The sequence below is a fragment of the Mustela lutreola genome, chromosome 4 (assembly GCF_030435805.1).
Source record: "Mustela lutreola isolate mMusLut2 chromosome 4, mMusLut2.pri, whole genome shotgun sequence".
Classification (NCBI taxonomy): domain Eukaryota; kingdom Metazoa; phylum Chordata; class Mammalia; order Carnivora; family Mustelidae; genus Mustela; species Mustela lutreola.
This window is the reverse complement of record NC_081293.1, coordinates 122055137-122082474: the sequence shown is the minus strand read 5'-3', so window position 1 is coordinate 122082474 and position 27338 is coordinate 122055137. Positions and strand designations below refer to the sequence as shown.

At 35.4% G+C, this 27338-nt stretch overlaps 1 protein-coding gene across 4 annotated transcripts in view; it reads left to right on the top strand.

The window, feature by feature from the left end:
- The window catches only part of PCLO (piccolo presynaptic cytomatrix protein), a 409629-nt gene that overhangs the window by 338214 nt on the left and 44077 nt on the right, over positions 1-27338 (top strand). For 3 of the 4 annotated variants that reach the window (XM_059170979.1, XM_059170977.1, XM_059170976.1), the window contains exons 17-21: positions 3932-4025; positions 5174-5245; positions 7123-7303; positions 8928-9122; positions 25896-26037. In XM_059170979.1, the coding sequence (XP_059026962.1) occupies positions 3932-4025; positions 5174-5245; positions 7123-7303; positions 8928-9122; positions 25896-26037 (684 nt within the window). The remainder of the gene's footprint in view (positions 1-3931; positions 4026-5173; positions 5246-7122; positions 7304-8927; positions 9123-25895; positions 26038-27338) is intronic. The other variant, XM_059170978.1, reaches the window with a different exon arrangement.

Genomic DNA, 27338 nt, shown 5'->3' with positions numbered 1-27338 from the left:
TTGATTATTAGATACAGCCTAATTGTTCTAATATAATATCATTATTGCAATCTTCCAGTGAGGGAATATAATGTGTTTTCCAGACAAAGAAGGGAAAGGAAAATGGGCTCTACTTTTTTCTCGACCTAATTCAGGCTCACATTTAAGAATCCCACTGCTTACCTAGTCACCTTCAACTTGTCAGTCCAGATTTTGATGTGGCTATGAGAAGTGCCAGCAGTTTTCAATTGTGTAAAGTGGAAACACAGCCCATTGAGATCAGTGCTCAAGATGGTCAGTTCGTGGCAGTTCTAAAACAGGGGTTAAAAGGACTGGCTTTGTGTGACCATCTCTGAGCCATCATAACATTCAAGACCAAAAAAAAAACCCTGCAAAGGATTGCGTTATCATGGACACAGCACCACCAGAAATAGTGGGGGCAAATGGTGTGTTCCTGCATTAATTCTAAAGGCAATAGACTCCTTGAGTCCAAAGAGAATTGAAGAATGGCAAACTCACTAATAACATTAAATTCCCCCCCAATTGTGGCTGTTTCTGAGTGGATCTGGACAAGAATAAATATTTATAGTAATTATACTTCATTTCACAACACTCTCTTAGGATATACTATTCAGAATTTGCCTGAACAACTCTAACACTGGCCTAATTTTTATGATATGTGTATATATATATATATATACACACATATTGTATATAATTTATATTACATATATAGGAAGTATATATATTTAAACTGAAGTGAAGAACATTAGATTCTATGGTAAAGAAGACAAACTAGGTACTTCAGCTCTTAAACCTGAAGTTAAGAAATTGGTGGATTATTCACTTTTTGTGAGCCTAATCAATTGAGTTCATAATAGCATACGTTTAAGAGCAACCAATCAGTGTTGCCCTATGCTTGAATCATGGCCTTACCAGTTAATAACTATGCAGCCTTTCCAACATACCTTAATTCACTGAGTTTCATTTTTTTAATCCTGTCTCATAAAATTTCCATGAGGATTAAATGAGTTAATACGTAAGAAGCATTTAGAACTCTGCTTGGGAAAAACTAAGCTTTTAATGAATGTGAGCTGTTTTTATTTTAATGTGCTTACTTTATAAATTGCTTTTCATATATGAATTAAGAACTTCTATTAAATGTGTAAGTGAAAAAAATGACTAAAATATGCAGGTGAAAAATTATAATAACAATTATTCATAGATTCAGAAAAGACATTTAAATAATACAGACTATTTTCACAAATACTGACATATCTAGGATTTTAGTGAAAATACTTGAGTTTGCATTTGACGTTAATTCCTATCTTTTTGAAAAGTTAAGCATTTAATTTTTCAGCATTGGAAAAAAATAATTTACTACTATTCCCCTGTATTATGAACCTTATCCGTATGTTTCCCCATGATCTCATTACCTTACTTACAAAGCCCAAAACAAATAGAAGCCTTAAAACTTATATTGTCATGTGTTTTTCTTCTAGGTATACCTACCTAGAGAAATAGCCATGAATTCTAAAGTAGTAACCAAGGCTTGCTATTATCTTGAAAGTGGTCACATCCATTCTTCCCATGTCATTATTTAAAAAAAAAAAAAAATCAAAAACATAAGATATAAAGGAACAGAGCTTACCAAAGTTATTTTGAATTTATATTGTGAAATATTTCAAAATCAATGAAAATTATAGAAAATAATTAACAAATACTTGTGTTCTTGCCATTTAGTTCCATCAAATTTCAGTATTTTGCTATATAGTCTTCATTTTTTTATTAAAAATATTTTGTGGATACCCTGAGGCCCTCTGAAACCATTCCCCTGTCCACTTGAGATAACCACTAAATAGAATTTATTACCTATAATTGCCAAACTGTCTTATGATGTTTATATGCATTTATTTTATATACATGTATTCATATTTTACTATATTATTTCCCATGATTTTGATTTTAAATCATGATAACTCACTATAGTTATCTTTCTGCACATTTTTTGCTCAACTTTTTTTCAAGATTTATCCATCTTAATTTATGAAGGTATATAATTATTCACTTTAACTGATGCTTACTATTTCACTGAAAGAATGTATCATAATACATATTATCTTATTAATATGCTATTAGAAACAATGTTATGGTGAATGTTCTTAAAAACATTCTTTGTGCAAAGGTGGGAAAACTTCTGTAAAGTGGAAGTGGCAGAAGTCAAAGTAGAATTTTCTAGGTATTTGGGTCCATAATCTTCACCAGTTTCATCTAAAATTCATCTAAAAACTGTACAAATTTATACTGTCTACAGTCTTTGAGAACTCCCGTTTCTTTAAATCCTTGCATATGCATTTCCCTAAAATTGTTTGCAATTTGTCTTGAATGAAAATATGGTCAAATCCTGCTCTCATTTTCACACAAATGAGTTAGTTAGAAGTGACGAGAATGATGCTTTTTTTCTTAAATTGAATTCACTTCTCAGTGGCTGACATAGGAGGTCTTGGGAACTGTTTTAAGTTCATTGGTTCTCCATCTGCACATTAGATTTACCTGGGATATTTTTTTAAAATTCTACTACTCAAGCCTCATCCTAGACGTATGAAATCAGGTTCTCCTTGGAGGTACAGGGCAGGGAAATGTGGGTGCAGTGCTGGGCCCTACTTGGCAGCCTCGGAACTCAGATTCCTGGGTGATGCCAATATGCAGTTCATGTTGGGAATTCCTGCCCTGGCGTGTGGCTGATAAGAAAGAGAATAAAGCTGAAGAGAGAAGAGAGACATGATAAAAGTGAGTGGAAACTAGAGCTTGATTGTCAGTTGCTCTGTCTAGAATGGATAGGGTAAATTAGTACCTGGGAAGCAATAGGAGGAGGTATTCCAGGATGTGGCTGTGCTTGAGACCAGGGTCTAACAAGAGTTAGGAACAACAAATCAAGGGTCAGGATCCGGTCCCTTTAGAAAAAAACAATTTGTAAAATCAAAGCACGGGAAAGGACTCCAGATGACTAGGTTGGTTTTTAGGACTCTGCTGCCCATGGGAGCTGAAGTATTATCTAGGACCTAAGCTATAAGGCTATGCAGAAAATTTGGGGAAAAGGCCGTGAGGATTGGATAAAGGCCTCATCTGTGTGGGTAACGTTGGCTAATAGCAAACAACAGTAATTCCAACCCCATGATCTGGTAGATGTCAGCTATAGATGTTTGTCTTAACTAGAATAAGTTTGGGATACAAACTTCTAACTGCTGCTCAGACAGAATGGAAAAATCAAGGAAAAATTCACATGCCCCAGGTTGTAAGGAATGAGGAACTATTTTGATCTGGTTTGTAATGATTTATCCAGGCTATTGACATAAACCCAGAATTTTTATGTAATTCCTTTATAACTAAATATCCTGCTTTACTAAGAGTGTCAAATTATACTTTAAGTACAAGGTAACAAATGTTCATAGAATCTCAGCTGTAGCAACAAACATTTCTCATCCTTTCCTCAGTCAAAACAATCATTACAATTTTATACAGATAAAAAAAAAAAAAAAGAAAGACCATTTGGCTTTGCGGACATGATTAGAAGTAAAAGTATTAGAAAGTGAGATACCAAATTATATTTTATGGGGAAGAAGATATTGATGTTACCATATAGTTCATGCAACAGTCTCCTGGATTCAGGAAAGAGAAAGGTTCTAAAATGATGGTAGAGTTAGAACACCTAAAAGCTTTTCTTTAAAAACTACTTTAGGACAAATGAAACTAAAGGCGTCCAACATATTTTTAAATTGTCATTTTGTATTCAACTTAAAAAAAGGTTTTAGACAGGAAGGTGATGGGATGATTGCGTAATGTTTAAAACAAAATTTCATTTTAAAATGTCTGCATGCTCTTCCAGCTGGCTGTGAAGGCATCAGTTAAGGTGAATAATCAAGATAACTCTTTTTTTTTTCTTCCAATTCAGTGCTGAGTACAAGAGGAGGACTAAATATGTTCAAAAAAGTCTTAATCCTGAATGGAATCAAACAGTAATTTATAAAAGTATCTCCATGGAACAGGTATGCAATGATTATTTTCTATATAACATATTTAGGCTAATATAAGAAAACCGATGACAAAATTATTGCAGAATTGTAATCTATCAATTTTGCCATGCAAACAAAAAGAAATGTGTAAAATACAGATAATAAACATAGCCAAGTGAAAAGAAATAGGTACGGGGCAAAGTTACCATGAGTGTAAATGTGTGCCTTATAAGAAAGAGCCCAAAAATAAAGAAATAAAGAAACATCTTCCATCAATTATTGTAAAATTTAAATATTCAGACTGGGACACATTTATCAAATTTTAGGGGAAAATATTTTCCAACTAGCTATATATTTTTTTGGTAAAATTTGGTCAATCACTTTCACTTCTTTCCAGTTTTACTGAGATAATTGACATAATACATTGTATAAGTTTATGGTATCCATAATGATCTGATGTGTATATATTACAAAAATAATAGCTGGCTATATTTTGACTTTTACAAATAATACAAAGAAAATATTCAGTGTATATGAATGTGTTGTTGCACCAGACAGCAGTTTAAGAATTCATCTTTTCTCTAAATCAAGGCCTCTTATGAATCAGGCATTGTGGGGCTAAACTTTACAGACAAAGACATACAGAAGACAAGCTGAAAGGATTTTCAAGGAGATTTAGGATTTGTCCTCTGGAAGATTTCTAATTTGATTATGAAGTTGAGGCTAGGTACAAATTGTAATCTGGATTCTTGAATTTAAAATAAGTTAAATTTACCCACAGAAATAAGACAATGCTACTTTATTTTTTGGCATTTTACTAAAATAAAAAAAACTCCAATCTAAATATGTATTCTAAATAACCTAGGCAGTTTTGCATCCTATAAATTCCATGTATTTAAAGAGCATTTATAGATTCTGCTCTTTTTCTTTTAAAAAATCAATAGGGAGGTTTAGAAAAGAGGGAATTAGGAAAAGTTTGAGGTCTCTTATGAACAAATACTAGGTTGGACTCTAAAATCACTGACATTTTACATAATATTTAATATAAACCTACATTTTAGATAAAGTTTGAAGTCTTTTTACACAAATGGAAACAGTTTAAGGAAGTGAAAAATAGATGAATCTATAATAGAGTGTGATGAAAATTTGTGGGGTTAATAACATTTTGATTTAAACTGTAGCTCAAGAAGAAAACCTTGGAGGTGACAGTCTGGGATTATGATAGATTTTCTTCCAATGACTTTCTTGGTGAGGTGAGCATCTGATTTCCTTTTCTTTATTTGCGTTCACTATAAGCCACCAATTAAAGTTTACTGATACAAGCATATTTCTTAAGTTTATTAGATTATCATTTTGGTGAAAGCCCTTTTGTAGGTAGGATATATTTCCTGATTTATTCTTTGACTGGATGAATAGTAATTTGAGTAATGGTTTTCATTCTGCCATTTGATGTACTTTTATTAATTTATTAATTTTATTAAATTTTATTACTTTTACTATTTATTAAGTTTTATTAATTTTACCGATTATTAATTAATTAATATTTATTAATTTATTAATTGAATTTACTGTTGATTTTATTGATTATTAATTTATAATTAATTTTCAGATGAATTATTAATTGCTTTGGTAGGAGATATGCAATCATGCTGTGAATCCAAATTTGAGGCAGATTACTATAAAATGAGCTAGATTTTTAAAATAGATTTTCAGGTACTTAACTGTTCTTCCTCACTGCAGCTGTCAATGGTTTGATGTGACTTTCTGCATTCTTATTTCCTTTAAGCATCCCAAGAAAAATCTCTCAAAATATTTTACGAGACAGAACTAGAAGTAGGAGAAAACAATGCAAAACAATTTTATGTAAGTTCACATGGAATCTAACCTAATCATGAAATCTGGTGCAGTGGTCAGATCCTGTGCCTTTTTTTTAATCTATCATATTTCAAAAAATATACTATATTTAATAATCTTTACTTAAAGCAGAAGTTATGAATTAATGTTAAAAAATAAATCATCTTCAAAAATAAAATAACACCTAAACAATATGATATCCCTTCCCAGAAACAATGGAAAACAGTTGTTTAGTCTATGTGCCATGAGACTTTATTTGGTTCCAAGACTCCATACTTTTCTTTCCTATCAAAACTTGGCCATTTGACCTTTACTTGTAGGCTCCCTTGCTGGTATGGCCCCTGGTACTAGTCTTTGGACAGTTCTAGGATGCAATATGCTATCTGACTTAATGTTCCATTTCAGAAAACTGATTTATGTAGTCCTTATAATTTATTGTTGACATGAACCTAGAGCATATATCCATTGTGTTCATTCTCGTTTTTTTATATCTCATCAAATCTAAAATGCCAGCAATTGTGAAATGGGTTATTACTCATGAACTACTAAGAATTTAAAAAATGCTGCCAGTCAAACCATGACACAATACTTTCTCACCATAAATTGTTAGTCATATCTCTATTTCAAATATGAGTTAAAGTATGTTTTAAAATACAAGGAATAAGTCAGTAATTGCAAATAATCCATTTTTTTCTTTTGTCCCTCTCGTAACTAAAAGCAAATTTTTAAAAATGATATCCTAGTTTAAAAAAAAAAGATATCCGAGTTTATTACTAAATGTGTTCATTTAACAAAAGAGGACTTTCATTCACAAAGATTGAGACTCCACCTTTTTACATAATCTCCAAATAATGTAACTAACAAAGATTTTATACAGTTCAGTTTAATCAAAAGTTCATTTTTTAAAAAAAATATATATTTATTTTAGAGAGAGAGAGAGTTCACAGTGGGGAGGGCAGCAGGAGAGCAGAGCAGAGCAGAGCCCTGTGCAGGGCCCGATCTCACAACCCTGAGATCATGACCTGAGCCGAAATCAAGAGTCTGATACCCAACCGACTGCACCACCCAGGTGCCTTTAATCAAATATTTTTTAAGCATCTAATATGCACAAGACTTTGCTCCCAATGTCATGGGTAAAGAAAAATGAGGAAGACAGCCTTGTCATCTTCAAAGTCATACTATGTCTTTTGGCTTATATCCTTGAGTAAATTTCAGATCACAGAAACAAGTAATGAATGAATCATATCAATTTCATTGACCTATTGCCTTTTTTCAGGTATTGATTGATTTATCTAGCACATCTCATCTCGATAACACTCCTAGATGGTATTCTCTCAAAGAACAGACTGAGAGCATTGATCATGGCAAGTCTCATTCCAGTCAGAGCAGCCAGCAGTCTCCAAAGCCGTCTGTCATCAAAAGCAGAAGCCATGGTATCTTCCCTGACCCATCCAAGGGTAGGAGTTATTTCAAGTAGAAAAAGCTTTTTTCTATTTGTTCACTCAGTAACTTTTTGAATATGAATGCTTGTATACTTAATATATTTTACAGTGTTGGATTCTTTTGGAAAGTATGTAATATAATATCCTACAAATAGTAATGGATATGGAATCAGGAAAAATGGGCTTTAGTCTCAGATCAGCACATAATTAGGTGTATGACTCTCTGATCTTTACCTCTCTGACTCTGGTTTTCAACCGGTACAACAGAGGGGGTTGGGCTATACGAGCTGTTGGATTATTTCCAGCTGTCAAAATGAATGATAATATGATTTTATAAAATATGTTGGGGGTATTTCATAAAGAAAAATAAAAATCCTCAACATTTCATTGACTAGACATACTCATCATTACCATTTATGCATATATTTTCTCGTTGTTTAAACCCCTATTTTTTTCAAAGGTATATTCTTACTCATATATGTGTAATATAACAACATATATAATTTTGCATCCTGGTTTTTACTTACCATATCAAGATCATTTTCCCCATGTCACTGAAACAATGGGTATGTCAAAATTTGATTATACCTTTCCTAAATGTTGGCCTCGAGCTAATTCTATGATTTTTTTGAACTACTATCATTATTTTTGAAATGGTAATGTTATCCCTTGGGTTTGGCAGTTTGCACAGCATTCCCATGTGAATGAGCTTTTCCTTCGAGAGGTTCGTTGCCAATGATCCTACAACACAAGCTTAACCTTCATCATCAACCAAGTGACTGCCTAGATGAGATAACCATGTAGTATCTTACCTAGACATACTGAACTATTTTTAAGTGTCAACTATAAATTTTTATACCGGACCTGAGCATTGCTCCCTTCTCTCCTCTTCTCAGAAAGTACATCAAATTGAAAAGTGGTTCTTTGTACATTAGAAAGGAATGGGTCACAAGTGCAAGTGTTCTCCGAGATGGAAAACCACGAGGCCAAGTCCAGTAGGCCACTGAATTGATATGACAAACCACGGACTGACCATGAGGGCTACAGATGACTTATGAATGAGCTTTATAGGTCATTTATGGATTCCACTTAGCCAGATCAACTCTACCCTGATTAACTTTCTGGAAGATCATTAGCATAAAGATCTCTCTCTCTGACGGCCATAGTAAATGTGGGATCTCTATAGACGTTCTCTGAAATCCTCTGAGACATGATTCTCCAGTCTCCACTGTTTATGTGTTCTGGTGACTCAGGCCCCTTCATCCGGGAATTCCCTGCATTTTCACTGAAAACTCCTCCGTGGGCATGTGAGCTTCTTGTCTCTTGCCTGGTCCCTCCTAGAATTAGCGGTGGCTTGGAGAAACTGAAAGCTAACATACGCATTTCCATGAGGCTGGTGAGATGTCTGTCCTCTTCTCAGACTTATCTCTTCTCACCATGATTATCCTTTTGACTTTCCTCCCAAAAACTGTTTCCCGAATGTTTAATCACATTACGGAGTGGCGAGCAGTTGCATAAATGAGCCTGAAAGGAAACCGAATTAACATAAATCTTAGACAGTTTCAAATTGTGTGAGACCAAGCTTGACAGGAGGAACGCTGGAGCACTGTTAACTCACGTCTCACCCTCTTGTAACCAGACATGCAGGTTCCCACCATTGAGAAATCCCACAGTAGTCCCGGTAGCTCGAAATCCTCCTCCGAAGGCCACCTGCGCTCTCACGGACCGTCGCGCAGTCAGAGCAAAACCAGCGTCACCCAGAGCCACCTGGAAGATGCTGGGGCTGCCATAGCCGCTGCCGAAGCCGCGGTGCAGCAGCTCCGCCTGCAACCAAGTAAAAGACGCAAATAAATTCCTCAGCATGGCAGCTTCCTGTTCATCTGTTGCCTCTCTCTCTCCTGCTGTCCTTCCCTGTTCGCTTTCCGTGTTTTGGCAGACCCTGCTCCCTCTGTCCTCTGTCCCTCTGTCCATGTGAGAACAGTACCAAGACATCAATCCGCTCTTTCTTATTTAGATTTTTTTCTTTTTTTTTTTCATTTCTTTATGTACGTGGACTGCAGTAAAACTGGCTGTTTCCCCTCTGTCTCCACCATCCATCCAACCTGGCTCACAGTATTTGGTAGCTGTGTCTGTGATGTTTGCAGGCAAAGCAGTGTTGTGTGTCCTTTTCGTGTGCACTGAAATATCCTTGAGAATCCAGGAATTATAAGCACAAGTGGCTGCCAGTTTTCCAGGCATTACACCAAAAGAAAAAAAGAAAAAAGCACACACACAAGCATTTAGAGCTGATTAGAGATGAGATTCTCGCATCCGAAAACACTCAGAAATTGTTGGGCAGAAGAGTAATGCGACCAACAGTCGAGTTCTTGAGCCGAGCGGGAGGGGGAAAGCCATTTCCAGCTTAAAAACCTCAATGAATTATGCATGTGAAATATTGTAGCTTTCCATGTGGGAAACTTTCTAGTCTTTTGGGAAACACATCTGTGAAGAAAATCAAGTCTTATATTTTCCAAAAAGTACATAATATTAATAGATGTATAGGCATATGTGATGAGGCAGTGTCACCTCATTCAGGGACACAGTCGGGTCCATTCTCTTGGATCACACTTTGTATACCATATCAGAGAATTTCTAGGTTATTTCCTTTTCTAACCATTGGAAATCTTTACACAGTCAAGATGCTGATCAAAGAGTAACCGCTCACCCAACTTAACTGCTGTTTTTTCGTTGAGTTTGCAAAAACTTAGTCAGTCGATATGCAAAAACCGAACAAGTGCAGAGATCTGACAAACGGAGCTGCCGTTTCACTTCCAAGCAGCGTCAGCCAGATCACGGAGAGAGATTGATGTTAGCCCCATCTCCCCAAGTCTTCATTTCCTGAGAAACAGCCAGTTTTAACCCCTCTAGTGCTGTGCATGTGGTGTCATTTTGGCCTTTGAGAACACAACTTCCTAGGATCGAGCAAAAGATCACTTCTGTTTGCATGAGTAACATTGAAGCTGGTTCCATCTGAGGATACATACTCTGGGTTTCCATTTCACCCACACTGCCACAGCAGCACATAAAAGCGGTCAGACTAATCATGCCAGGAAGCAGCACAGACACAGCATAGCAGGCGTCCTCCCCATTCAAAGAACTCAGTCTGATAATCTGCCTCCACCAGCCAATGGCAACCAAGACCAAAGCCAGCTAGCCCTCAGGAAGGTGGTGTCTGATGGACCAATCAAGCCAGAAGGAGGTGAGCAGAAAGGCGCTATGCAAAGCACACAGCCAAGAACATCCCCCACATTTAAAGCCCTCATCTTTTAATTTTTTAGAGATTGTCTGATAAAATATGTTTATCTCCTTTTTAATGTGCTTTTGTGGGCATGGCATTTCAGGACTTTCATCATCACCGTGTAAGTCCCCAGAACAGTCCCATAATATATTGACTACAGTGATTTGTATTTTTCTATGCACCGGGCATCTTTTGACTTCTGTTGGGAAATAGATTAACAATATTCATATTGCAGAATGGAATGCATGCTACTAACCTAATCTGTTCAAGCATGACTATAAATATGTTGCATTGTGATAAAAGTTTAAACTGCTCAAAATTCGAATTAGCATACCAGTTGGAATGTAGATCAGTTTTTGTCGCATATTATTTCAAGTGTAACTTTTTGAAACTTCAGTGGATTTTGGAAATTCTTAGAGGAAAGTAAAGGGAAAATTGTTAATGCACTAATTCACCTTTACATGGTGAAGAGTTCTCTCTTGATCCTACAAACAGACATTTTCCACTCATGTTTCCATAGTTGTTAAGTGTATCAGATGTGTTGGGCATGTGAATATCCAAGTGCCTGTGTAATAAATAAAGTATCTTTATTTCATTCATAAACTATGGGTTCTGAGCCATTGTTATATAATGTAGCTTAAAATGAGTGTGTCAGTTTTTGCTTTCTCATTTGATTCCTTGCAATAGAGTATTGCTAGTTACTGTTCTGTTGCTAGTGAGACCTCCAATGATAGAACATTTGGGGAGTGGAACAAAGTTTTATGTTGAAACATCATTAGCTAGATGGAAAAATCATTACCAAATGAAAGCACCAAGCGTCCATAAACACGTGAGTAAGTAATGGGGTTGGGCTCTTCTAGGCAATACTCCCGCTGTTTCTGGCCCCCACATCTGATCTACTCCACAGTCTTCTCAGGTTCCTGGATAGAGGAGGACAAATTCCCTGAGCCCTGGCTTTGGAGATCTAGCTAAACTAGATTCCGTAGCTGTGTTCAGAAAGGAGAGCAAGTTTGTATCCATCCCTAACTAGACCCCAACACTCCCGGGATTTTCCCCAAGAAAGAGTATCACCGCCAGTAACAGGAATCAAATGAAGGTGATTATAAAATTATCTTCAAATTTAATTCAAAAACATTTATAAAATAAAGTGTTTTAAAAAATAGGATAGCAGTGCCCCTCCAAAGTCCCCCCCAGCCCTAAAATACCTGATTTTGTGATTCTCTACTTGTCTGCAAATTAAAGTTAAGCCTTATACTTTTCTATTGTCTTTTTTTTTATTCTCCAAAAACTACCATTTTTAATATGTTCTTGTCCCAACGAATCAGATATTTAGGAGAAGTGAAAGATGTATGTGGCCTAAAGCACAGTGATGTTTTCTGAATTAGCTGGGTAATTATTCCCTATGCACAGATTGCCTTTTCTAATTAGCTTACTGGTACTTTCCAAAAGTACTTAAAATCTCACCTCTTACCTTTTTTTCCATCAAGTTCAGTTGTTTCTTACAGCCACTCATTTTCTTACTTTAAGTATTCCGTAATGATGTCACAGTAGTGAAATGCTTCCCTATCTCACTCTATTTTAAATTATCATGATTTCGGAATTACTATATAATCTTTTGTCTAATGTTTTTACTAGATGCAGTTCTTAAAATTTGTAGCATAATATGTTTAATTCCTTTTCCTTGCATAACGATATAATGAATAATCTCATCCATTTAAGGTGCTGTGACTAAATCCTGAAGCCATTCTTTATCAAAATAATCAAGATAACATAGCCTGCTTTCTTGTTTAATTTGGTAGTGATGATAAAATGCCATTTTCTAAAACATATTTATTTCCCTGCTGCCGTAAATATACCAAGAATGTAATTCAACCATGCATTTTACCAATGAAGGGTAAACATGCTATAGGATTGAATTTATATAAAATGATGTAGAATTCAGTTGTAGTAGAAAAATGGGTATGAGACTGAAACATACGAAGCGTCAACAAGGTCCCGTTCACTAACTGCATAAGTAAGTGTTCTTATTAATTTTAAGTGTTTAGATCAAAGCCTTCCATTTCAAGCCTCACGATGGAGTTCACACAGTCCCGTTTGCACTCCGATGATATTGCCCTCCATTTGAACGGTCCTTCACGTTGTACTGAGTGTTCTGTCACCCATCTTCTCATTTTACCACACATGGTAGAGGAGGTATTCATGGCAGATATTCTTATAGTTGTTTTCTGAGTGATCAGAGAGTGGGCTGGGATGACGGAGAGAATACACAGAAATTTCTAGAATCAGCAACACGACCCTTGTTCCTAGGCCTACACCTTTGTTTCTTAAATAACATTGGCTCCTCTGAAATCAAACTCTTCTGATTCCAGTAAAAACAGTTGTCATTTACATACTTGTTATTTATCACTTAAGTTCTTACAAATGATTAGAGGTTGCTAGAAATGATGGCAGAATACAATTTAGACTTGCTCTCCCTACATGATCCTTTTTTCTGAAGGCTGAAAATTAAGCTGCCACGAAGCGAGGAAATAAAGCCCTCTCATGCATGAGCCCAGTGTGGCAGTAAGCAGAGTCCGTAGAGACTGTGTGTACATCTGTAGTCATTTCTATCAAGGGTGACAAAATTGTCCCTAAAGAGCCTTTCGAATTTTTGTGTGTGTGTGAACTTCTCAGCAGATTTCTGCCTGAAGTGGCATAAAATATGGGTTAAGCAAGAATTATGGAGTGAGCCAGAAAGAACTTTCTCTCCTCTCTGGGGCTTAGTTATACTCAAGGAACCCCGAAGAGAAAGATTAGACAGATTGTGCCAGATAATCCTAATGCCTAAACAACTCTTTTGTATTTAGAAATCCCTAGAAATGGGTTTTTTTTTTCCAAGCCAGTTGTTTTGGCTGAACAGAGGCTCTGCCATTTCAGAAAGTGACAGCAACCAGAAAGGAGAGTTTAAAAAATAGTTTTGTTTTGTTTTGTTTTGTTTTTACCATATTCAAACTGAAACAAATTGAAGCATATTTTAAACCTTAAAAATTAACTTAGTTGACAACCACTATTTTACATTTTAAGTGCTTTTGAAATTCCTGACTTATTCTTGTTTGATACTAAGACTTTATGTGAATTTCAAAATAAGGAACAGTAATAGAGGCTGAGGAGAAATGTCCCTCCACTCTGGGAAATGAGATAAGAGCCATTGGAACGGGTTGGAGAGGATAGGCGAGCAGGTGACCATTGAGTAAGTTGTGTGAGGAAATTATGATTAAGCATTCCTTGGAGGGGTCGAGTTGTAGGAGAAAAGTCTGAAGCTATTTCCACAGACCACTGCTGGAAACTCTGCTTTCAATAAGGCTCATTTTCAGCCCCTGTCACAGAAGCGTTTCATATCTGCAGTTGTCGTAGTGAACTCTTACTAAGCCATCACGCTGTGGGAGCTGCTCTCTTGGGCGAGTGGTAGGGGGTGGCCGGGCTGGGAAGTGGGGTGCGCTTCGGGAGTAGAGGGTACTGTCGATGACGAAGGACGATAGCTAATCTGTGTCCCATTCTCTTCTGACCAGAAGTAGATGGTCACTTTTGGTCAGAAAGAATTTAGCATTCTCTGTTTCTGGGAAGGACAGGGTTCAAAAGGAGAAATCAGAAGACAAGTCAAAGTGAGTTCATTTGGAGGTGAAGTCTTCCGTCACGTATGTAAGAGGTTAATAAAAACAGATTTGTGTTCCTCATTTCAGCGTGTTCATGTAAAAAACAAAAACTTAAATAAAAGTTTGGGTAGTTGAAAATGAAAACAAAATTTAACCTGTAATGATCTGAAAAGAGCAAACATCCAGCAAAATCTGAGAGACTCCAATGGGATAGTTTCAGCTTTCAGAGTTCTCTGCTTGTTTTTCCTGGGGGTGAGGGTTTTCTTTGTTGTCTGTGAAGATCAAGATGCTCTTCTGAAGTTTTTTTTAAGAGTTTCCATACTCTCTTAGAATTATGATGCATTTTCAAATCTTTCTTCAGTCATTAATTGCCAGGAATATCTCCGCCATCCATGCAAAGTCACAGAGAGTAAATGTATAGCTCTGACCATGTGACACTGTGTCTCGTTTATGGATGTTTATCCGCAAAGGTGAATCCACCGACCTTTGGCAACTTTGTTCTTTTCCAGTAATAGCTGTGGGTCTGCACCAAGCCATTCACATGTCTGCTTCACACTGGGGATTTATATGTTCATTTCATGTGACATGACCAACAAGACCAATGGGCGTACCTCAGTAGGGCCGTACCTTGGTCAAACGATCTAGCTATGGGCCTGTATAATTGGATGTGACTGTGAAGACATGAGCTAATTTTAAGTGGGGTGCGCTTCGGGAGTAGAGGGTACTGTCGATGACGAAGGACGATAGCTATGGGCCTGTATAATTGGATGTGACTGTGAAGACATGAGCTAATTTTAACATGCCAAAGTCCCTTCAATGCTGTTTATGACATAGCTTTCACCACGTTCAACTTAATTTTTAAAATGCAAATTATTTGGGCTTGAAGAAATTATTTTCAAAAAAAGTTACTTTATCAAATAACCACTAGGGAGTGAGATAGGCAAGTAAATGCTGGTGGAGGAAATAAATGAGAAGCTTGGAGCATGAGAAGGCTGATGGGGACACAGTGTGGGACCCTGGACAGAGCGCACAATTTGAGCACGGGGCTGGGAATGCGTTCACCTGGGTAGGAAGGATCACGGAACTGGGGGGAACACTACTGAAGGAAAGGCAGAGGAATGGCAAGGCACCATTGGGCTACTTAACAGATTTGCCTAAGTCCAGATATCTAACTGTCCGTGAATTACTTGATTTTTTTTTTCCCACTTCCCATCTGCATGTACTACATTATGTAAGACCATGATACTTCACCCATTCTGCCTTATGCGAGATAGTCGGGGCGGGGGAGGGGGTCAGGGAGAAAGGGGGCTTAGTGGGTTAGGATGAAAGGAATCTTCATGTGTACTGAGGCAGACTCTGAAAATGTTCTTTTTTCTTTTTACTTTATTACTGTGTTGAATGTATAAATATATAATTCATTGTTGAGGAGCCAAAAAAAAAAAAAAAAAAACCTTGCTGATTTAAATGGGAACATTTAAAAATAAAAAGAATAAATGGGAACATATTATATCAGAAATGCAGAATTTTGATTGGGGTCTTAGGGTTTTTTTTAAGATATATGAATAGGAATAATATGGACAATCATAGCTTTATAACTCAATATATTTTAAGATGCTGTAAGATAACTAAAGATTTCCATGAGATACTAAAGACTAAAAATCAATTGATTAATAGTTTAAACAGTATCTAATCAAAATATTGATATTATAAATCAAACAAAAACATAAATTTTTAAGAAGAAAAGCTTGAGGGGCCCCTGAGTGGCTCAGTGGGTTAAGCCTCTGCCTTCAGCTCAGGTCATGATCTCAGGGTCCTGGGATAGAGCCCCACATCAGACTCTCTGCTATCCCCTCTCTCTCTGCCTGCCTCTCTGCCTACTTGTGATCTCTCTCTTTCTGTCAAATAACTAAATAAATAAAATCTTTTTAAAAAAAAATCTTCATAAAAGTCAGGAAATGGGATCCTTTTTTTAAACTTATAAGCAAAACAGTGGATTAAAATTTCTGCTATATTTGTTCTCAAAAGAGTACAAGAACAAAATCCACTTTTCTTCCTAAGCATATTTCAGATTGAAAACTACATTATTTGAAGTTCTGTAGGTCACATTATAATTTTACTTGACTATATAAAATGAATTTGAAATCTATATAAAAAGACATAAAAAATAGACTTTTTTACACTACATAATTGAAACTTCTTTCCATATGGATTTATTACATGCTTTATTTTGTTAAAGAGCATTCTCATTGCTGATGACATTTCATAATGTAAATAACTATTGAATCACTATTTTGGTTTCATCCAACAATTGAGGTACCAACAAATTAACAACTTCATGTAGGGAAAACCCCTTTTTGGAAGAACGTGTGTTATTTTATGCCTGCCAAATCTCATTATTTGTCATGGGTTTCTACAAACAATAAAGTAATTTTCTAAAGCAAGAGTAGAATAGACAAGCATAATTTTTTGGTACATATCATTTTTATATCAGACCTTTTGTTTTGTAGAGTTGTGAAGTTCTGGATGGAACAAGTTCCAAAACTAGAGAGGTTAATAAGAATAATATTAATAATAATAAATCTTTTTGAGAAATTCTAACAGATGAATATTTTTCATGACAAACATAAAATAAAAAGTGAAAGGCACAATAGAATAATCATCATTTATAGTGGTTTAAGATGGCTGTTCAAAATAGCTGAGATTAATTGAGCTCTTCTATTTTCATAGTTAATTCTTCATTTCTATTAAAGTAGATCTAGAGCAGTAATTCTCAAAATGTGTCCCAAGGTCCTTTTCAGAGTTGACAAGGTCAAATACAAGAATATTAAGTGTTATTTGCTTTTTCCTCTCTCATTCTTTCTCATGTACAGTAGGGTTTCCTGCATTTACATGAGATGTCATGACATCATTGCTTTGAAGGCTAATGGAATACGTGCTTATTGGTCGCTTATTCTAAATTTTTCTTCTTTTGAGTAAGATAAATATTGATAGAACTCACAGAAAATAAAATTCTCTGGGGAATTCAATGTTTTTTAAGAATGTAAAAGCAGTCTTGAGATCAAAATATTTAAGAGTCATTGATCTATATAAATGCACAATCATAATCTTTCCAGTAGCCAAAGACAGTGGGTAACTGGAGGTATTTTGCAGGATCTAATTGTCATATTTGTCTCTAAATTTTCTATGCTTTTTTTCTCTTATATTGTATTCCAGAATCCCTTATTTCCTTTCTCATCTAATGATAATTTTATAATTACAAAGATTGACAAATGACAATTTTTCATTTAATATTTAAACTATTTTATTAGGCTTGATTTAGGTCAAATGATGACTGTATCCCCATATGTATTACTTACTATTTTCAAAATTTGACTGGAAAATCGCTTAACCAGCTTTCATCAAGCTGCTTCCAACCTAAAGCGGAGAGGGAGTATTATAAAGATAGAATAAATTTTATTTGCATCTTAAAGATAAGGCTTGTTGAAAAAACTAGTTATAAATAGTTTCCTTTTATCTTCTATTGTAGTATCTATATTACCGGTCTCATATATTTCAAATTAATTTTGTTGGTGTAAGAGAAACTGAAGACCATCACTCTGATTCAAAATTGTGAAAAAATTCAATTTTTCGACCTCTTACCTAATTCTTGATTTTTAATTTTCAAGTAACAATTTAATGTGCTTTTAAGTAATTAAAGCTAAAAGGGAATTCTGAAAATTTGTGGACAATACTATCTGAATTTTATATATTAGTTGCTTATCAGTTATTCATATTCATATATGCATTTTTGAATGAATATTATGTTCCAGAACCTCTTAAAAGAGTTAGTGACCCGCAGTGAACAAAACAAATGAGAATAACCACCCCCGAAAATCTCCCATCTAGTAATATTTATTGAATAACCAATCAGATACCTGGGAAGAATTAGGAAGAATGGGAAAAGTATAAGTTTTGCTCCACTGAGATTGAAAAAGAGAAAACACATAGTCATCGTCTTAAATTTGTATGCAAATATCCTCATGTTGAGAAATATCTGGAAATATAATTAAATATATTTTTATTTGTCCTAGCTCTGGTTCTCACTAATAACTTTCACAGTCCTCTGAGATATAACCACCTACAGGAGGAGAGAAAGTATTTGAAAATGATCTATTCAGAGAAAGTAGAGATTCATGAGATTAACTAGAGAGGTAAGGTACCATAGAATGGAACATACATTGAGCAAATAATTATCCAAACTCTTCTTTATTCTGTGGCCACTAACTACATTTGAATGATATGAACAATAATAGTGTTTGTTATAATGTTACCCATATAAGTCAGTCTGCTTTGGGCAAAATGTTTATATAAATCAAACTATTTGGATTCCATTTAAGGAGAACATCCTTGTTAGCTACATGTCCTTGATCTAAGTTAGCAATTTCAGGATTATGTAAGAACACTTTAAAAAACTGATTATTTTTAAATTACTTTCCACTCAGTCTTGCATGTTTTACAAGCAAACTGTGAGAGATTACTTGTTGTTCAAAGTAGAATTAAATGAATATTGAAAAAGTAAGACTTGCTCTTGAGAACTTAATTCAAATCTTGCATTTTTTAACAAATATGATTCTCCCTATTAATCTTTTAAAGATAAATCTTTATTGTGTTGTAACAATTATGTTAGCGTATTTTAGCACAAAACCGAAACTTGGTACTGAATAAATTCCTTGTTAACTCTATGTCTTTGAACACAGTGAGAATTATACTCTAAATCTATTAAAGATAAAATGATTTTTAAAAATTTTCCTTTATGATATCTTAATTGAGCTTTTCTCCATTAGTTACTAGAAAATTTTGGTTTCCAGTTAAATTGTATTTCATTTTAGATATTTTAAGTATTAAAACATTGCTTTGAGTTTATTTCGTATACTTAAATTAAATATTAAATATTTAAATATTTTATTTACATCTTTGAAAACTAGTTCTGAACCAAAAACTTTTAAAAAGGGAGATGCACTTTAAAGGCAGCATTCTAGCAAAAATATAAGAATTGTAGCATACTGAGTTATCACATACATTTATGTAAGAAAAAAATCCTGTCCACTTATTATTTAATTTTACTCTCACTTCCAAACACATCTTATCCTAATGTTATCTATTATTATTTCTGTTCCTGGAAGTGATCATTAGTCCCATCATCTACAAACTGGAAAATGTATGATTAGTGAGTATGGGAAATACTTCAAATTACTGATAGCATTAGATAAAAACAGATTGAATTGAGTGTTGAAAACCTCTTGGAGATTCAGTCCTAGGGCGTATGTGGATGGAGAAGGAAGAGTCTGAGCATGACTAAGCTTTACTATCTTTCCTGGGTTGTAGCAAATAAGAGGCGTCATACCTCCTCCTCTCTGAGAGAAGCCACTGTGTGAATAGGGAATATCTTATGGGACATATTTTGATTTTTGTAAGGAAAAAAAGACACTGTCGCGTTCCTTTTCTCAAGGTTTGTTATAACTTTGCAAGATTTTATATATATATACATATGTACATATACATATATACATATGTATATATATATATATATTCACCAGTAATGTGCCATTTTAAAGAAATGACATAGAAGTCTGAGCTGTTTTCAATACTTTCATTTGTAAAAACTTGTAATTTAGAAGTATGTGGAAACTCCTCCAAGTAGCTGTATTGAAATTACCCGTGCCATTTTGTTTTGGGCTGGTTTCTTTAGAATTTTTCCAAATCAGACAATGAATATTCTGAAGTAATATTTTAAAAATGTTAAATTTCTAAAGTCCTTTTTCATTTTAATACCACAAAACTGTCACAGGGAGCATAAAAAAAAAATGTGATTGGACCTTTGGACCTAATTCAAGGGAAAACCTACCAAATAATGCTGGTAACAATGGACCTTAGAATGTGACCTTTTCAGGTTCACATTCAAAGCCATCAACAAATGAGCTAAAACTGCAAAATCTCATTTGTAAAGATAACAACCAGAGAAACAACAGCAATAAGAATAGATAGAGCAAAAGATAGGCAATGGGGAGAAAGTAGAAAAGGTCACCAAAGTAATGTCCAGCTAAGTTAAAGCTAGCTACACACACACACACACATACACACATGCTATAAATACATAATATTGAAAATAGTTCCTTCAGTTCCATTATTAAGCTATTGAAATAAAATAATTATTGACTAATTTAATTTTGATCTATGAAGATAATAATACTATATCAACCAAGTAATTTGGGTGCACTATCAACATTATAAATTATTCCTAAAATATTTGGCTGTATCTTTGAGCTGCTCCAAGGATTTAAACCCGTGACAGAACATCACGGGCAGCAAGGCTGTGTCCTGCATCCCAAGCCTGGAATTCTGAGGTAGGCAGAGACCTCACAATCTTACTTTGAAACAACTGGATGTGATAGAAAAGTGATTTAGCACTTTTTAGTTGTTCTTTTCTTTCTCCCCTTAATTAGTGTGTGACTCAGAACAAATCATTAATCTTTCCAGGGCTTAGTTTTTCTATAGATGAAATGATGGTTCTGGAGCAGGCTATCACTAGAGTCCTTATCAGCTTTTTATTTCCATGGTTCCTCAATTAATAGAAAGTCGTCTACTGTTTTGTTCCACGGACTGTGTGCCCAGTGCTGCCATCGTGTGGTAGGTACAGTGATAGTTCTGCATTTTTAAGTATGGTTGGGTGGGGCGGGGACCAACAGAGCCAACAAATTGAAAACAGATGTGCAGTCAAAAAGACACTACCAGGTTTAATTAAGGTTAGCCACAGTGGAGTAATAAAACAAAATGATGTCTAACCATCTTGTATCTAACGAAAATAAAGAGGTCAAAAAATAATTTAAAACGGATTGAATTGCCTCACAGAAGGTAAAATGTGTTTACTTGGAATGCCCCCTCAATAATTGAGGACGGAAATGATTTAACACTCCAGGATTTATTCCTCTAGGGTAAAGGAAACCTCTCTACGGGAGTGGGCTTCTTCCATCATATATTAATGAGATACATTCTTTCTCCTAGTTGGTACTTGCTAGTACAAATAGGAATTTAAAAAGAAAGTAGACACAAAAATGTAGGCTTCCAAAATGCATTTTATTACTAAGTAAACCTCAATCCCTCAAAAAAGAAACATTTCTCATGTGCAGTACACAGGCACATGATATATTCAAGCATAATAGGTCCATGATCTCCGAAACTGATTAAAAGAAAATAAAGATAGAACAGTTTTATATTATTAATCTGGAATCATAAGACTATGGAAAATCGTATTTAGTATTAATGTTTTAAAATACTATTTTAAAATATATTGTTTTTAAATATTATTTATGTTTAAATATAAATCAGAGTTCACCAGTTGCCTGTATATCCAGATTTGGAACCCCCACAAATACCGATGTCTGTAAGAACACCATCTTCTTCTACCTTAGAGTGTGACTATACATATTATATCTCACTGTCATTCCAATTTAAGTGTATATATAAAATATCCATGGTCTGTTATGATTTTTTAATTCACAAAACTATGTACTCCCATGTTGAGTGTGTTACCATTAAATATTCCTTTCAATTAAACTGGTTTTGGAGGGATTGGGAAAAGAAAACATCTAGTTGAATGATCACATTTTTCTCTACAGTATGACAGATTAAAGTTGCACATTGTTTTTAAAGCTATCAAAAAAAATTAGAAATCACATTGCCCCCAAGTTTCCTTGACAAAACGTGGAGTAAAAAAAACCCTCCCACATCAGGTGATGTTAATGAGAGATTTCTGATTTGCATAATACACACAGCCAGATAAAAAGTAAAATATCTACTAAATTATTTGGATGTCTGTGTGGTTAAAGGAAAGACTTATTAATTTTATTATTATTTCATGAAATATTGCTTCAGCATAGTTCCAGGGTAAGCTTTTGAGAAAGCTACCATGGAGAAAACACAGGCTCGGCTTCCAACAGCAGCATGAATGTGACAACCAGAGCCAAGAATAGAAAGTGGTCATTGCAGGAACAGGCCTGTGATCTTGTGCTAGGAGAGTACGGATATAGAAGAGGTCGCTTCTGAGGGGCAAGAGGAGGAAAATACACAAAGCAGGTGCAGTCCGAGCTGGGCCTTTGCAGAAAAGTAGAGTTCCAATATGAGAAAATGACAGGGGCAGAGAAAGGCTAACAAAATCAGAACGGGCCCAGTTACAGCTCAGGACGGGGGGTGGGGGGCAAGCCAAAGGGAGCCAGCATGAGGGGTCTAAGTGGGCTTCCATGCAAAGGGTACAAAGGAGAATGACCGGAAATACATTTGGAAAGAAGCAGATGGTTAAGGACTTAGGCAAACTAAAGAATGTGACCAAAACCGTGAGATGTCTCAAAATTTCACTGCGACCCAGGCTCTGATATCCAGTTGTAAAAACACTTTATTCATTAACGTGGTTCAATAACGGAGGTTTAGCTCAATGTGAGAGAACTGATATGTTCTCATTTGGAGACTGTTTCAAGAGAAAGAAATTAGTAAATATGTGCATGGTTTCAACTGTCTGATAAAGAACTATTAAAATATTTGGGTTTTTAGTTCCAGTTTCTCAAAACCTCTGCATTTCTGTATGTTTAATTGCATTTTATGCTATGTAGATAGCCCAGTAAAAAACAAATTTCTCCTCTACATTTTTTAAAGATTTTGTTTATTTGATAGAGATCACAAGTAGGCAGAGAGGCAGACAGAGAGAAGAGGGGAAGCAGGCTCCCCGCTGAGCAGAGAGCCCAATGCAGGGCTGGATCCCAGGACCCTGAGATCATGACCTGAGCCGAAGGCAGAGGCTTTAACCCACTGAGCCACACAGGCGCCCCCTCTCTTCTACATTTTTAATTGAATTCACTTTTAGAAACTACCAGACATCAGGCTCTCTGTACGCTACACTTCCACACCAGATTAGTAAGGGGGAAATCAGTCAAGTACCAGATGTTTTGGGAAGATGATGCCCAACATCTTGATTAATGTGAATTGTTCACCTAACTTCTAACTGCCCGAAGTTTCTTTAGACTCAGACTTACACATAATTTTGTTTTCTAAATATGTTAGGTAGACTTAGACGTAATCCAGTATATGCGTATGGTCTCTAGATTTGGTTTTCTTTCTTTTCCTATTTCTTATCAATTATTATTTGTTTGCACTTAAATCTACAGCACTTGTACAGGCTTTCCAAATGAGATATCTATTCACCTACTCAAGATGAAAAACTCTCCTTAAATTTATTTCTAGCCTTGTTCCTTTCCTCTTGTTATATTATTTTATATTCTGGACACATCTCAAATTTCCCAAGAGAGGAATAGAACTAGAAATTGCATCAGGTACAATCAAAGTTCACAACAAAAAGATTGAGTATTTTGAAATTTAAATAGGATGGTTCTGCTATAATAGCTATTTTGATGCATTGTGACATTGCTTTTGGCTGAAAATTGTTTTAATCTAGTAAAAGTAAATTGATTTAAAATTAGTGTATATTAAATAAAGCTTGTTTTTGAAAATAGTATATTGAGATTTTCCAGTTGATGGTATTAAAGTGTTTCATTCAATATTATCTTGAAAAATATTAGCGATAGTGTTGATTGGATTACAATCAAAAAGTGTGGCAGATATCTTAGAAAAGTATAGATATCTTAGAATCATTAAGTGACTATCAAAAATGCTAATCAAAAAGTGTGGCAGCTTTCCTTTGTTTACAACTAGTTGACTAATATGACTCATTATGATCATACAGTTTAATTTGCTTTATTAATGTTCATAATTTATATCATAATCCTATCTCCTTTATAGTTTTTAAGTTATTCTTTTAAAAAAGTTCTTAAGTTAACACTATATACACCATCTGGGTTTCTTTTACATAGAAAATATCAAACATTATAACTATCATTCTGTCTCCTCAAATCTACTATGGGTTACTGGTAATTCATCCGTGACTCGTTATTTAACAATATTCAAGCCTTTTTCTATATAGCTAGTCCCAATTTAACAATCCCAATACCCGTTAAGTTATTGACTGACATTTCTTCCTTATTTCTCTGTTCTGAGAAAGCAATCTTGCTAACACTGCAAAAGATATTGTAACAATTCCTGTTGGCTTTAGAGACTCTGTCGTCCCTAAAAGAAGTAGAAACTGGGGAAAAGCCAAAACCTTTGCAAGACTTGATCCTGATTACCCTGATGGTGGATTTCCTGTCCTCAATGGTTTCCCTCACAATGTTTGTATTTTCCCCTTCATTTGGATGTATTGATTTTATTAAAATGCCACCAGATTAAGAGTCATTTTGTTTGTGTACATCTCTTGAGGGAAAGTATAGATATCTTAGAATCATTAAATGCCTATCAATGATTCACCCACAGTGTAAATCTCTCCAACTGCTTAAGAAACTCCTGATTGAACACAGGTGATTTTATAGTAGAGAGAGACTCAAAGTGTTTTTGTATCCTAGAACATATCTAGAATTGGAAAGAAAATCAAGGAAAATTCATTATCGGGGGCTAGACATGCTCAAAGACACTAGGGAGCGGCAATTGTCAGGAAAACCCTGCAGAAAATGTTGCGGGTATGACAAATAAAATCACAAGATGAGGAAGAGAAAGTAACTGAACTCCTGCTTTATCTCACTCCTCATGGTCACGGTTATGAGTGGAGTCTCCGTAACGGAACCCATTATTTGCAAATACAGAAGCTGAGATTGTTTAGATCTACTCCAGAACGAGCTAGGATTCCAAATCCTGTCAGTATGAACGAAGCTCATGCTCTTAAATTCTGACCATGTGGCAGAAGACATAATAGTAATTTTTAAAATTTGCCTAGAGAAGCTTCTCTCCACAAAAAGAAGAGGAAATATTTGCTTTCTCTTCCATCTTCTGCATCAAAAGACCCCCCAATCTCCTCCGATCTGTAACCCCACTAACAATATTGTACTGTTCTCCCACTGTATTAGAAAACACAGAATTATAATGTTTCTATGGGAATATGGATTGTTTTATCCAAAAAAAAAATCAAACGTAAGGAATTATTGAAACAAGTCCCAACAGGAAATGAAGAAATGCCAAAGGGGAAACAAAGGTCTTCAAATTTAAAAACCTGCTGGGAAGAATTGCTAGAAATACATACAAACAAGCACAGAATTCTTCAAGCACTTCTTGAAACTATCTGTTCTAATATGCATCTTCACTTCTCAGGAGAAAAACACATTATTGGTTAATATGGAAAATAATTAAGGAATTTTCCCTTATGCCACTATTTCTCTCTACCCAAGTCTTTCTAAACTCCTTTCTCCATGAAACAGCCAAAATTCATACCTGCTTGTCCTTACTGTGAGACTATACAAAGGAACCACAAAAAGAACCAATAATAATGACAATAGTAATAGACTGGTTACATACTACTTAACTCAAACAATTGTTTGGTTTTGTTGTTGTTGTTGTTTTTCTACCTCTGTGTCCAAAATAATAATAATAATAATAATCAAGTACTTAGTGTTACCACAGCACCTTACTGGTTAAGGAAAAGAAAATGAAAGGCAGATTAAGAAATGTGGAGTTCTTGCTAGAGCTGTTTCATTATCCATGTCAATGAAGAAACGTATAATGATGCCTTTGGAGATCGAGGAGAGTTTCATTGATTGACTGTGGTGTTGACTCTTCCCACACCATGCAGCAAAGCCTACCAATCACCGGCCTGCAGAAAGCTCCGTGTCCACCGGCTCCTCGGGCAGCAGCTTTGGCAGTGGGTATAGCGTGGACAGTGAAGGAAGCAGCAGCACCGCAGGGGAGACTAATCTATTTCCTATTCCAAGGATGTAAGTGTGGGTTTTTTTCTTTTTTTTTTTTTCCCCACTACAAAGTTAACAGCATCATGAGTAAGCTTTTCTTAACACTTAACAGGAAATAACGAGATAATTATCCAGTTCTGACTCACTGTCCCCAATGCACTTCGACTGTTTATGCCTACATAGAAAATAGACTGTTCAGGAAAGACTGGATTAATTTAGTCAATTCTAAGGATGGACACTGGTCACTTCCAGGACTATTTCATCAGTGCAATCTGCATTTAATAGGGAAACTGCTACAATAACCATTAAGTTCAGCAGCAGTAGTCCGTTGATGCAGTAATTACATAATGATCAAACACAAATATTATTGGTGCCTGAGATAAACTTAGATTCATTTACTTTGAATTGGGAGAGACTTAAAATTTAAAGACACTCCCTAGTGTCTCTTTAAATTTTAAATATATCATTTTTGAAATAGATAACACATTGGGCTCCTCGTATAGACTCTTCAGTAATCTTTCCACAATCAAAATGGAATATTTTGAAGCATTTCCATATTTTCTAGAAAGAATATCCAGTAATACAGGGGTCCCCAGTAGATAGTCTTGGAATAAAAATCATTTGTAATCTGTTAATCCTCAAGATATTGATACTGCAGATCGAATGCAAAACGGAAGCAGATTGTGTTTAGGATGTGTCAGAGTGGGCTTAGTCATGTTGATGGCAAAAGTTAGCGGCATCCAAGAGACATATGTAGGTTATGTCTGCTCCAGTATCAAAATCTAGACTTTCCAATCTTTCCTTCTCCTCCCAGGGAACAAGTTTTCCAGGTTTTGAAAAGCGTCATTGGGCCACCCATCTCCACCATCTTGGTCAGGGCAAAGCTAGCTTTGCAAGTTCTGTGAGCTAAAAATGGCCTTCACCTTTTTAAATGTTTTAGGGCAGTGGGGAAACAGAAGAATCGCATTTTATGACACATAAAAATTTAGGAAATTGTTATTTCAGCGTCCATAAGTCAAGTTTTATTGAAAAGCACACCCATTCACTAATGTGTTGCCTAATGTCGCTTCTGCCCTCTAGAGGCAGACGTGAGCTCAGGCCCCTTCAAACCATCTCCTATCTGGCTCCCTATGGAGTTTGCAGACCCCTGATCCCGGCACTTGTTAAAGGATCTTCGTTTTCTCCAATGTTGAGTGAAGCCATTTCTGGGAGTGGAATTCTAGTTCTCTTTGTTTTAATGTCAAGGTTCTTATAAATCTTTCCTTCTATGTCCAGAGTAGTCCCAATACTTAGATAATGGCTCAGTCTATAAAAGCAAAATAATGGGG